The sequence below is a fragment of the Mesoplodon bidens genome (genome assembly GCF_964165515.1).
Source record: "Mesoplodon bidens genome assembly, chromosome: 5".
NCBI classification, from domain to species: Eukaryota; Metazoa; Chordata; class Mammalia; order Artiodactyla; family Ziphiidae; genus Mesoplodon; species Mesoplodon bidens.
In genome coordinates, this window is record NC_138161.1 from 95,913,023 (window position 1) to 95,927,283 (window position 14,261).

General features: G+C 39.1%; 1 protein-coding gene across 7 annotated transcripts in view; it reads right to left on the bottom strand.

Moving 5' to 3' along the window:
* Positions 1-3,308: 3,308 nt before the first annotated feature.
* The window catches only part of PEX5L (peroxisomal biogenesis factor 5 like), a gene marked incomplete at its 5' end in the record, with an annotated part of 187,128 nt that continues 176,175 nt past the window's right edge, over positions 3,309-14,261 (bottom strand). For all 7 annotated transcript variants that reach the window (XM_081235909.1, XM_081235910.1, XM_081235907.1 and 4 more), the window contains 4 exons: positions 3,309-5,032; positions 11,851-12,008; positions 12,388-12,553; positions 13,224-13,421. In XM_081235909.1, the coding sequence (XP_081092035.1) occupies positions 4,828-5,032; positions 11,851-12,008; positions 12,388-12,553; positions 13,224-13,421 (727 nt within the window). In that variant the 3' untranslated portion in view covers positions 3,309-4,827. The remainder of the gene's footprint in view (positions 5,033-11,850; positions 12,009-12,387; positions 12,554-13,223; positions 13,422-14,261) is intronic.

Genomic DNA, 14,261 nt, shown 5'->3' on the forward strand with positions numbered 1-14,261 from the left:
AAAGGAAATGATGACTCAATATGATTGGCCCAGTAAGTGGATGCCTTATTTCTCCTTTTCCCTAACCCTCCTCTGCCTCACTGTGAAGGTACAGGAGCACATGGAAATAGCTCACTAGACACAGTTATATTTTGAAATTCAGCAATGATCAATGGCCTTCTCTGCATTTTCATCCCATTGACTAGTGAAGTTGGTCCTCAAAAGGCACGTTTATGAAATTGAGTGGTCATTCTAGTAAAGTATTACCATCCTCTAAGAGATCTTAGGCTATTGATTACTCAGTAACACAAGAAAAAGATACTCAACGTCTTCCCAGAATGCCCCAGAAGGTAACCCAAAACACCCTACCCTTTCAAATGGAAAGAATAATTTAAATGACAATTTCACACCATGAAGATAAGATGCCAGAAAACGGTGCTGCCTTAAAAAAATGTGTCACAGTTTAAAAAAATGTATACAATAAAGACTGTTCTAAAATCTTGCTACTTTATTTTTGGTGGTGCCCTGATTTCTATAAACTTTCATGTGCTTTCTAGTAACTGTTTTTATTAAATTTTGTTAAAAAGTCTCATTGTATAAATGAATTTACAAAACAGAAACAGACTCAGATTTTGAGAACTTATGGTTACCAAAGGGGAAATGTGACAGGAGGGATAAATTAGGAGCTTGGGATTAAAATACACACAAACTATATATATAAAATAGATACCCAACAAGGACCTACTGCATAGCACAGGGAGCTCTACTCAGTGTTCTGTAATAAGCTATATGAGAAAAGAATCTGAAAAAGAATGAATATATGTATAACTGAATCACTGTGCTGTACACCTGAAACTAACATTGTAAATCAACTATACTCCAATAAAATTAATAAAATAAAAATAAAATTCAAAAAAGTATTATTGAAGGAAAGGTATCCCCATGCTCTTGGGTTAGAAGAATTAATATTGTTAAAATTGCCATACTACCCAAAGCAATCTACAAATTTAATGTGATCCCTATGTACTTACCCATGATATTTTTCACAGAACTAGAACAAATAATCCTAAAATGTATATGAAACTGTAAAAGACCCAGAGTTGCCAAAGCAATACTGAGGAAAAAGAACAAAGCAGGAGGCATAACCCTCCCAGACTTCAGACAATATTACAAAGCTACAGTAATCAAAACATCATGGTATTGGCACAAAAACAGACATACAGTGATCAATGGAACAGAATAGAGAGCCCAGGAATAAACCCACACACCTATGGTCAATTAATCTTTGACAAAGGAGGCAAGAATATAAAATGCAAAAAAGACAGTCTCTTCAACCAGTGGTGCTGGGAAAGTTGGACAGCCACATGTAAATCAATGAAGTTAGAACACACCTCACCATGCACAAAAATAAACTCAAAATGGCTTATAGACTTATAAGTCTATAACTTACTTATAATGAGGTACCACTTCACACTGGTCAGAATGGCCATCACTGAAAAATCTACAAATAACAAATGCTGGAGAGGGTGTGGAGAAAAGGGAACCCTCTTGCACTGCTGGTGGGAATGTAAGTTGGTGCAGCCACTATGGAGAACAGTATAGAGCTTCCTCAAAAAACTAAAAACAGAGTTACCATATGATCCAGCAATCCCACTCCTGGGCATATATCCAGAGAAGACTATAATCCAAAAAGATACATGCACCCCTATGTTCATAGCAGCACTATTCACAATAGCCAAAACATGGAAACAAACCTAAATGTCCATATAAAGAAGATGTGTTACATGTATACAGTGGAATACTACTCAGCCATAAAAAAAGAACGAAATAATGCCATTTGCAGCAACAGGGATGGACACAGATTATCATACAAAGTGAAGTAAATCAGAGAAAGACAAATACCATATATCAGTTATATGTGGAATCTAAAATATGACACAAGGGGAGGAAGGGATAGTTAGGGAGTTTGGGATTGACATGTACACACTGCTGTATTTAAAATGGATAACCAGCAAGGGCCTACTGTATAGCACAGGGAACTCTGTTCAATATTATGTAACAACCTAAATGGGAAAAGAATTTGAAAAAAAAAAATGGATACATGCGCTTGTATAACTGAATCACTTGCTGTACACTGAAACTATCACAATATTGTTAATCAATTATACTCCAATATAAAATAAAAAGTAAAAAAAAAAAGGAAAAAAGATACAAATCAAAAGAGAAACAGACTCACAGACATAGAGATCAGACTTGTGGTTGCAAAGCGAGTCAATTAAAAAAATATTGAAAAACTCCTTGGGCAACAATTCTGCATTTCTTGACAGGTTAACAGCCTGTGAAAATTTGGTTCTGACTTACACAGGTGTCTTGCAGAAAATCTTGCTGAATGCTCTGCACATTACCAAATTATGATGGGAATGGAAGGTTGTCTCCTCTAACGCAACTCTTTGGAGCTTGAAGTTACTTTGTATTCCAAAAGCAAAATAAAACTTGGGTAGCAAAATTTGCCACCACTTAGCAACAATCAAATCAAAACATCCCACATTTACCCTACTGCCAGTCTTTAAATTGTTACTGATCTCATGTAGGTAGTGCCAGCAAGGCTAAGAAAACAGCCTATCGTTATTGCAAAATTCAGTGACTGTTGAAAGTATAGAATGACATCATAAATAGAACACCTGTAAAGTTTGCTCCTAATGGACTATGATGGATGCACGTCAGCTGGCCAGCCAGTGAATGAGCAGGGCTTGGGAGGAAGCACATGGACAGAATGGATGCTATTTTATCGGGGATATTCAAGCAGGCAGCTGTCATGGGTTGGAGACTGGGCCCCAAGAGTCCTTCCCCAGACTGAGTTTCTAAGATGCTAAAATTCTAAAGGATACCATTTATTCTTTAGAAAATATTGTTGAGCTTTATCTTGCTTCTCAGACTTCAGTGAAGGAGGCCAAGCCTGGGTTGTGACTCCTGCCCAACAGTGAATGCCTTAATGCCCTGCCTCCTGCTGGCCAGCTGGAGGCATCACCTAGCCCAGGTGGGCTTTGACGTGAAGATAAATGCCTGGCACCACCATAGTGCCCTCAACTCTTTGTCTTTATGAACTAGAATAGGTTATGATGTATGGAAGCCTCAAGTACTTGTGGTTTCATGTGTCCCTGGGACCCCTTCCTACCCACCGGGACTTCCAACATAACGGAAGAGAGGATTTCTGCCTGTACCTGGAGCTCGATGTCTCAGCATGTATATACATTTCCTCTCCCCTCTCCCAGTAGAAGCTAACTCCCCAGTCAATTATACTCTTGACCCAAATGCTATTTTGCAGGGTAACTATAATCATGAATGTAACCAGCTATTACTAACCAAAGAAGATGAAGAAAAAGTTGGGGTCAGATTGCATTGGGGAAGATTCTGGAAGAAGGAAGGAGACACAATAAAGAAGAATGGGACAACTTCCCAGGATAAACTACTAGAACTGGACCATCAGTGAAATTATATTTTGGTTACCATTTTGCAAACAATTTTTGTAATTCTTTAAAAAATGGTCTTTCCAACTAATCACCAAACTCCCAACAGGCACAAAACGCTCTGAAGAACGGAGTGGAATACAACCAATTAAACATCACCACCAGCAGAAAATTCCCGATGCTTGACAAATGTTCAAAGTGAAAGCCAGGCATGCATCTTTCATATTAAACCACTGACATTCAGTGAGGTTCAGCTAGAAAATATTGATCTTCTATCACTTAGAATGCAAAAGGGTGAGCAGTGCAATTATGGAACTAAGAAAACACATAATTTGAAGGAAAAGATGTACTCATCACTCTTAAATACTATTTAAAATGTTAACAATTTAAAAGGAATATTAACTGTGCAGAGCAGTTAGAAAGCAAGGAAAATATGACATTTAAGCAAGTTAATGTTAACTCAGTAGAAATCACAATATCATCAAACTTTCTTCCTGCACAGAATTTGTGAAGAGATACTACCTTATCTCTTGCTTAAGTTCATAAAGTCCCAGAAAAGCATGTGAATAAGATCTGTGTTTGACATATGTCATATCTGCTTTAAGAAAAACGTTCCTTCAAAACCCTACGCTATGAAAAACTATTTTTAGGAATTGTTATTTGGTCCGTTGATCAAACAAGGCTGAGTTCTCTAATCTTTTACCTCCGAGTTAAAAATTGGAGCAACAAAACAAAACTCCAGCAAGGCATAAATATTAAAGTGCATATATACAATCCCAGAAAAGTTTTGATTGGGAAAAGCAAAAATTTCTAGTGCAAAAACTGCTTTTGCCAGCAAAGCTCCCTCTCTGGAATCAAAGGGCAACAATAAAAGTTAAAATTGGAACAGGTTTAAGCAATGCCTCTCTTCAGTCAAGAGTTAATACATGTGCATGCACCTTGGCCCAAACTATGTTCAATCTGGTAAAGGGGAATTTCAGGGGACAGTTCAGAAACACAGTTCCCTGATCCAAGGCAGTGCTTTCTCCAGGTATCCCATGAGCAAGTTCCTTAGATGTGTCATCAGCTGCAAGTGGGGACAAAACCCCAAAGAACAAACTTGCAATATGTTTGCAGCTTGTGAAGAGTATTCACACAGTTACTTAATCTTGGTTTGTGTCTATCAATTCTTCTTCTGAGCCCGACCTTGACTATATAATGTTTTGTGCTTTTGGATCTGAACAGAGACTGGGCATTGTCTGTAGGAATTCCCTTGGGTTATATCACCATAGCCTTTTGAACATCCGTTTTATCCTTTTTGGAATTCATAATGAAATAGTTTTGCATTTCTCAGTACAATTACACAGATCAGGGATTCTTTTTATTATTTTTTTCTTTTCCTTCAAGGATCCAAGTTGAAAGCTCTTAGGAGGACATCCAGGTCACCGAGATTAGCTGCCTGAAAGAGTTCCGGTTGGTCCATCAGAGAAAGGGCAATTCTGAGGGCAGCCCAGATATTCCCAGAGATTGCAGGATGAGGAACTTGCTGTTGATTCCTGCTCTTTCTTTGCAAACTGAGGGCAGTGAGAAAATTGCTGACCGCTTCTCTAAGAGGGTAGAAAAACAGGCATTTAAAAATGCAACAGATTTCAGAGTTAGCAAACTTAGAAATAAATGAATTAAGTTATCTTAGTCTAAAAATCCTAAATCACCTCTCTGGCATTTTGGATCATGAGGTGAACAACTTTCTGATTCTCTCATTATTCCTCTGTGAAAAGTCATTGTTAAATATAGTGAAGTCAGAAAGAAAAAAGGAGAGCAAACTTTATTTTAGGTATGTCTTGTGGGACAGGAAGAATAATAGCAAAACCATTGCTAACTCATTAATGCATTTGATTTTTCCCTATTCCAGGAATGATTTGAAGACTTAATACATCTGCAGATGTGATTTATATAACCAGAGGAGGCATCTGGCCTTACTCAGAAACGAAGTAGCTTAACTTTTCTCATTAGTTTAAATTTTCTCAAAGTAGGAGGCAGCCGGGCTGAGTTGAGTTTGTTATCAAAGCAGCTGAACTTGGATCCCAGTTGTTTAGCCTTAGGCATATTTCTTCTCCAAGCCTCAGTTTCCCCATATGTATTACAGGGAGAATAAAAGTCATTTTAAAGCCTTGCTGTGAGGTGCAGCTGAATCATTTATGTGAAAGCTCCTATCATTAAGTTAGGTCAAGAGTTCTTCACATGGTCTGGGGAACTCTGGGGATCAGTGAGGTCAAAATTATTTTTATAATAATACTGAGATGTCATTTTACCATTTCACTCTCATTTTCTCATGAATATACAATGGAATTTTCCAGTGACTATATGACGTGTGATATCCCAATAGATTGAATGCAGAAGCAGAGGTGAGAATGTGTCTTCTATAAGCAAGATATTAAAGAAATTTGTAAAAATGATAAAAGAATGTCACTCTTTTCACTAAACTGTTTGAGAATAATTTTTTAAATAAAATATATAATTCATGTTAACATGTAATTAGTCTATTATTATTTTTAAATGAATCTCTTTTCTGTTTCTAATATGATAAATATTGATAGGTATAACCCACATAAACAAAAGCCCCTTGAGGTTCTCAATAATTGTTAAAAGTGGAAAGGGGTCCCAAGAATACAAAGTTTGTGACCCACTGAGTCAGATGCTGTCCAAAGGCCTAGCTCCCGTGGTCCATTACTGTGCTCTGTTGCTTGCGTGCCCGGTGTACCTGCCGGGACTGCCCTCTTCAGCTTTCCTGTCACCTAGGAACGTGTAATATGTATCTGACAAACTTGTCTTTGCTAAGAATGACGCCTCTTTCACTTGTATCTTCTTTACTCTTCTTAAAAGCTTTTCACATACTTGATCTCATTTAATCCTACAAGGTAGTCACTGTTAAGCATCTGGTAAGAAACCATAAAGAAAGCGAGGCTGGATTTCTGATTCCAATGCACACGATCCAGGCATTTGCTCATCTATATTGTTAGATCTGCCCAGAAGTAAAGGGCAATTGGGGAATGGTTACACTGTAGGTAGCAACCTGGGTAATGGAAGGGAGTGGGTGTTCTCATCAACCCTCTTCTGGGTTTCTTGTAATCAAGGAAGAGAAGAGGATTTATAGCAGATGCACACGGAGAGTTTACTTTGGAGGCCCTCTCTGGCTTCCTCGGCACAGGAAGGCAGCTCGAATGACAGTGACTCCAATTCCTCTCATCATCCTAGGCCTGTAAGAACTCTGGGGAAGGAAGATGCTGGAATGTCCTCCTGCATGCCCTCCCGCACAGGCTGCTCCTGCCCCGATGTGTGGCACTGGTCTCCGAGGGCCGTGGAGAGTAACAGAATAGTCGAACCTGTTAGCCTCGTCAAGCAACTCCAGGTTTTCTCATGAAGACAGTCTAAACTTTTCCCCCAACTTGAGAACTCAGAGGCCTTTGAGGGGACTCAGAAGACTGTATGTGTACAAATGGGAATAGTCTTCAAATGTTACACACATATATGTGTGAATAAGTTTAAATTGTTTTAAATGTTATGTCATGACTAATAGAAAGCACATTCATTTAAAAGTATTCTTCATTTTATAGTAGCTCTCCCTCATTATACTAATACTAAAAACATTACATATCAAATGGGATGAGATTTATGTTTTTAATTAAAAAGGGGTCCTCACTTTTGAAAAGGTTAAGTTTTTTTGTCTAAGTTCTTCTACTTTGAAGTTCCTACTGACAAAAGGGTAGCATTTTAAGCTCCACCCAGGTTTCACGCCAATTTCCTCTCCTTATTTCAATTGTATACAGTAGGAGGAGAGGGCTCACCTTTGACTCTGTATAGAACGTGAGATGACAAATAGCGCATGTTATAGCTACATACACAGACACCTGCGGTTCTTGAGGGAGAAGGCCCAAGACTGGTGGATACCAACTCCTGGCTTTCTTCTGGGCCACATCTCTATTGAGGGTTGTCATTTCCTAAGCACCCACTTATACCGCAAGTGAAACTTATTTTCAGAATGCATTTAAGGCTCATATCTCTCTTGATGGCCTTTTTTCTCAGGAAAAAATGCAAGATGTTTATTTACTTCACAAAACTTCCGATATTCTACATGACAATAAAAGACCCACACATTTTAGCCAAAACACTTTGCTGTTCCAAAGTATCTGTTTGATTCAAGTGGACAGACTTAGCAAACAAGAAAACAGGATGCACAGTTAAATTTGAATTTCAGATAAACAATGAATAATTTCCAGTATAAGTATATCCCATGCAATATTTGGGAAATACTTATCTTAAAAACATATTTGGTATTTATCTGAAATTCAAATTTAGCTGAGCATTCTGCATTTTATCTGGCAACCCTAAAATTGACTTGCTCTTATACAGGAGACTTTCTGCTTGAGATAAAAAATTCACACCTCAAGAAAGTTTGTCCATTTCTACTTATTATGGACTTTCATGGCCTCCTGCAAATAGTTGCCCTACTGAGTCTTACATCTGTGAGTGTCAAGAAAATATTTTATTGGCCCCTCAAGTATTTTTTTCTACACTAAGGAGTTACAATTAGAACTCATCCTAAAGCTTTAGAAAATTTACATGCTAAAAGAGGACTTTCTAAAGCTTAGTGTGTAAATCAATGAAGTTAGAACACTCCCTCATACCATACACAAAAATAAACTCAAAATGGCTTAAGGACTTAAATATAAGATATGACACCATAAAGCTCCTAGAAGAGAACATAGGCAAAACATTCTCTGACATAAATTGTACCAATGTTTTCTTAGGTCAGTCTCCCAAGGCAAAAGAAATAAAAGCAAAAATAAACAAATGGGGCCTAATCAAACATAAGCTTTTGTACAGCAAAGGAACCATCAACAAAATGAAAAGACAACCTATGGAATGGGAGGAAATGTTTGCAAATGATGCAATCGACAAGGGATTAATCTTCAAAATATACAAACAGCTCATACAGCTCAATATCAAAAAACCATACAACCTAATCAAAAAATGGGCAGAAAACCTAAACAGACATTTCTCCAAAGATGACATACAGATGGCCAACAGGCACATGAAAAGATGCTCAACATCGCTAATTATTAGAGAAATGCAAATCAAAACTATAATCACACCGGTCAGAATGGCCATCATCAAAAAGTCTACAAATAATAGGGACTTTTCTGGTGGCGCAGTGGTTAAGAATCCGCCTGCCAGTGCAGGGGACATGGGTTCGAGCCCTGGTCTGGGAAGATCCCACATGCTGCAGAGCAACTAAGCCCGTGTGCCACAACTACTGAGCCCATGTGCCACAACTACTGAAGCCCATGTGCCTAGAACCCATGCTTCTCAACAGGAGAAGCCACCGCAATGAGAAGCCCGTGCACCATAACAAAGTAGCCCCCACTCACCACAACTAGAGAAAGCCTGAGCACAGCAAAAAAGACCCAATGACCCAACATAGCCAAAAATAAATAAATAAATACATTTATTAAAAGAAAAAGTCTACAAATACAAATGCTGGAGAAGGTGTGGAGAAAAGTGAGTCCTTGTACACTGTTGATGGGAATGTAAACTGGTGCAGCCACTATGGAAAACAGTATGGAGTTTCCTTAAAAACCTAAATATAGAGCTACTGTATGATCCAGCAATCCCACTCCTGGGCATATATCTGGGAAAAGATGAAAACTCTAATTTGAAAAGATACATGCATCCCAATGTTCATAGCAGCAGTATTTACAATAGCCAAGACACGGAAGCAACCTAAATGTCCACTGACAGACGAATGGATAAAGAAGATGTGGTGTGGTATATACACACACACACACACACACATATGCACACACACAATGGAATGCTACTCAGCCATAAAAAAATAAAAAAGAACGAAATAGTGCCATTTGCAGCAACATGGATGGACCTAGAGATTATCATACTAAGTAAAGTAAGTCAGAGAAAGACAAATATATGATATCACTTATTTATGGAATCTAAAAAACTGATACAAATGAATTTACTTACCAAACAGAAACTGACTCACAAGACACAGAAAACAAACTTATGGCTACCAAAGGGGAAACGTGGGGGAGAGATAAATTAGGAGTTTGGGATTAACAGATGCACACTCTATATATAAAATAGATAAACAACAAGGATTTACTGTACAGCACAGGGAACTATATTCAATATCTTGTAATAAACTATAATGGAAAAGAATCTGAAAAAATATATATCTGAATTACTTTGCTGTACACTAGAAACTAACACAACATTGTAAATCAACTATACTTCGATTTTGTTTTAAAAAGGCCTCCTTTAGTGAACTCAATATGTCTATGTGTACATATGTATTTATTTACATCTCTCCTTGCTCCAAAAGAAGGGCCTAAGGTGTCATAAAGCACATAAGAACCAACCTAGTCAGTGAATAAAGGTAGTAAAGATAAAATCAGGTTAGGGACGTCAGAGCCAGGAATGAAGCTAGTATATGGAACAGACAGCACAGATTTGACTCCGGCCCTTTGTGGAGCTGCGGTAAAGAGGGCCTCTGCAGTGGCACATTTCACAACATCCATAAAATAAAACAAACTGGCTGCTCAGGAATCACTCAGCTATTCTTCGTTTTGACCTAAGATCCTCATAGAAGACAGAGTGTAATCCAGTGACTAATGTTCTTTCTAAGATCCTTTGAGTATAAATGCAGCAACTAGTTTCTAAAGCTTCAATATTTGCCAGTGGCACAATGCTCTAATGCAGTTCAGAGACAGCAATTCTTCAAATGTCAGAGACTGCAATCCAATTATGCAGCTCTCTCATGACTTATCTAAATAATAATAATCATGATGATGATGGCAATGGTAACACTCATAATAATAATGCCTACTAGGTATTGAGCATCTGCTCTGAGCTAGGCAATTACATTTAACCTGCACAATAATCCTGCAAGGGGGATTCCCTGGTGGCACACTGGTTAAGAATCCACCTGCCAATGCAGGGTTTGAGCCCTGGTCTGGGAAGATCCCACATGCCGCGGAGCAACTAAGCCCGTGTGCCACAACTACTGAGCTTGCGCTCTAGAGCCTTCGAGCCACAGCTACTGAAGCCCATGTGCCAAGAGCCCATGCTCCGCAACAAGAGAAGCCCGCACACCGCAACAAAGAGTAGCCTCCGCTCGCGGCAACTAGAGAAAGCCCATGCACAGCAACGAAGACCCAGTGCAGCCAAAAATAAATTTATTTAAAAAAATAATAATCCTGCAAGATAGATACTATTACCTCTTTGTTTTTATGCAAGTGAAGAAATTGAGGCTCAAAGTTATATGCCCAGAGTTATAAAACCAGTAAATGGCAGAGCTATGATTTGAACCCAAGTCTGTCTGATCCTAAGAGCCTGGCTCTTTCTGAGAATGAGAAAGGGTTTACATTTTTTTGTGGAGTTTAAAACTAACATTAATTTCTCTCTTTTGTTTTCCAATTATGAAAGTAATACCTGGTTTAGAAAATAGAAAAAAATAGGAAAAGAAAGAAGAAAAAAATCACCCAAACTTTTGGTCATTTATGGTCCGTGTTGATGGGGAACAGACAGAGGATATAGACCTGAATGATAATGAGGAGGTCAAGAGAGGAGGAGAAAGACATTTCAAACTCTAAACCCACCATTTAAAAATCTGTTCCTTTTTCTTTTAATAACTAACTTTACTGGTAAATTAGGTTTAGAACAGCGGTCCCCAACCTTTTTGGCACCAGGGACCAGCTTCGTAGAAGACAATTTTTCCACAGCCGGGGGTGGGGAGATGGTGGTGATGCGGGCGGTGACGCGGGTGATGGGGCAGCAGATGAAGCTTCGCTCTCGCTCACCCACCACGCACTTCCTGCTGTGTGGCCCGGTTCCCTACAGGCTGCAGACCCATACTGGTCTGCAGCCCGGGGGTTGGGGACCCCTGGTTTAGAAAACCTGAATTCTTGGTTGTGCTTTGCCAAAAACTGGCCTTGAGACCCTCTTGAGTCATTCTGCTGGGTTCCCTTGTTCCCACCCTGCCATGGTTCTTTTCTTCCTTACCTGGGAAATGAAGGGTTGAACTGCTCATGTTTCTCAAAGAGTTGCCCTTGGCGGTGTTAAAAACCCAGATGACTTATCCTAAGCCCCAGTCAATCAAAATCTCTGGGAGAGGGGCCTGGGAATGTACATTTCACAAGATGCCCCAATGATTGCTGATCTCTAAAGATTAAGCAACAGGGAGGCAGGCAGTTCCTGTTTCAACATCCCTCAGGATCTGAAGGTTTGAAACTTACTCTTAACAAGAGGAGATTACAAAAGGAGGTATTTTTTACTGGGAAACAACTTTTCAGATTATTTAACCTCAGCCCTGAGCGTGGCTCTTGGTTGTTAGCCTGCTGCCATACTTCACCTGTAGGCGCCCAGGTTGATGCAGCTTATCCCCAGGTTGTATCTGGACCGGATGAAGCCTGGCTGAATCTCCAGCGCTCGTGTGTAGGCCTCCACGGCTTCCTCGCTGCGGTCTCCATTTGCCAAGGTCGCCCCAAGGCGGTTCCATAATGAATAGTCCTGATGACAAAATTAGAGCTAACAACCCGTACAAGCCACAATGACAGAGTATTCCCCTGCTCCCTGCTGAAAGATGATAGCTAAAACTATATCCAATGCTCATGAACAAGGACCATGACAGGTGAATTACTCAAAAATCTTTATGGACAACCCTCTGAAATGACTTTCATTCATCAAAGAGCAGCTCTATTTGATGCCGTCAGGCAAATCATGTTTCTATTTTAGGTATCTAAGTATTAACAGCCGCTGTAGCATATCAGTACTGATCACTTTAAACCATTGGATGCAGAGAAATAAAGTGCAGCAGAAATGCACAAAATGTAGCCTGTGAAAACTTATTTTTAACAGAGAATCTTATGGTTTCTTGCTGTGCACTTACCTCTGGCCGAACAGTTAAGGCAGCATTAAATGCATCTATTGCTCTATTAAATTCTCCACTCAGGTGGAACAGTACCCCCAGACCTGTCTGTAGGTCTGGGTCGATCATATCTCCATTTTGGTGGGCAGCTTCTAGATATAATTCCTTCACTCCTTCCAGAACAGAGCTACAAAGGAAACAAGTTAGATTTGTAATCCAAATAGTCTGAACATAAGTGACTTACTAGTATGTTTGCTGTTCCAGGAGAACAGACTGGAAAAATCTTGCTTAAAATATCTTAGCTTAATGAGAGGACTATTAATATTGTAGATTAAAAAATACCTGCTGATTTTCACGAAATACGTTGTTGTACACAGATAAGACTGTGCTAAGTAAGGTCTTGATGAGGAGAGCTCCATGGACCCTATGATGCCAATGTAGAAAACCCCAGGGCTAAGTTTCCCAAAGCTTGAGTGAGAATTTAACATCATGATTTATTGCTGATAGAAACAAAATTCCTAGAAGAAAGGACTTTCCTTTTTCCCCACACCTAATTCTCAGGCTTTATAAAACTTGGCACTTTGGTATTTATTATAACTTATTTTAGGTTAATTATATGTCCAGAGCATTTAGCTTTGAAATATGGTACTCAGATAAACGTCTGTGAGTGTCCACAATGTAGGTCATTTGTCCAAAGTTTGGCTCTGGTCTCAGCATCAATCTTTTAGGTCAGTGCTGCTCTTCCAGCAGAATGCTGTCCTACAAACCATCCTGAAATGGGTGGTGGTGGGGACCGAGGCTCATTAGTTGCCCTGAAGGTGACTGTGTACACGGATGTAATTTAATGAGAAGGATACCTATCAACGGGAGACTTAGACATCCGCCGGGTGAGGCCTGGAGATCCCTTCTTGCTCTTCACAAGGTATTTGTACTTTGGATTTTGCTTAATCCAATTCTTTAAAGCTTCACAGGCATCCTGCTGATGTCCGGTGTTAGTGTAACTCACAGCCAAAGCCATCAAAGCTTTCAAGTTGTTGGGCTGCAGTTCTAAGCACCTGAAAGAAGGCAAAATAAAAGCAAATTTCAGATTTTTTTTGGAGCCAGAGTCTGAACAGTTCTTTAGAAAATTTGAGGTCTCTATTGATTAAATGGTGCAAAAACATTGCTAAGTTTGTGTTGTCTCTGGAAATACCATATTTATCTACATGAAAATTTGGACCTCTGCACATTTTTAAGAAAGTTAAAACTCAGCCTGATTAGTGCTAGATTTGGTAATTTTAATGAAATGGTTTAAAAACTATAGAAAATGAGGCTAATTCTGCATATAATTTATTAGTAATTAGTTTATCTAATGAGAAGTAGGGAATATCACTATTTTAATGCTGATCTACTATCAACATATTAAATGTATCTTGTCCACAAAGCAAACTGACTTGAACCAAAGTTGGATGTTAAGAAATGAAAGACTGTACAGTGTTTCATAAAGGAGAGGGAAATTCCCCATGTTTCAACTACTAATGTGGGTTTAGGAGGCACAGGCTACAGCTGCTCCTCCTCATGCTACCCCACTGGCTGCTGGCAAGGGCTTTTCAAACTTTGATGCACATGAGAATCATCTGGGGATCTGGTAAAATGCAGATTCTGATCTAATAGGCCTGGGGGTGAGGGCAGCCTGAGGTTGTGCAGGTACGACAAGCTCCCAGGTGATGATGATGCTGATGATCTGTGGATAAGACTTTGCTTAGCAAGCCCTAGACAGAACCTATATCAGTTCTTTAGGAAGAGATTACGTATATATGGATGTATAATAAATATACATTTATTTATTTATAAGAAAGAGTAGGGAAAGTGAAAGTCAATTTGGTAGGGGCTATTTTCCCAGGGTTTAAATAGGG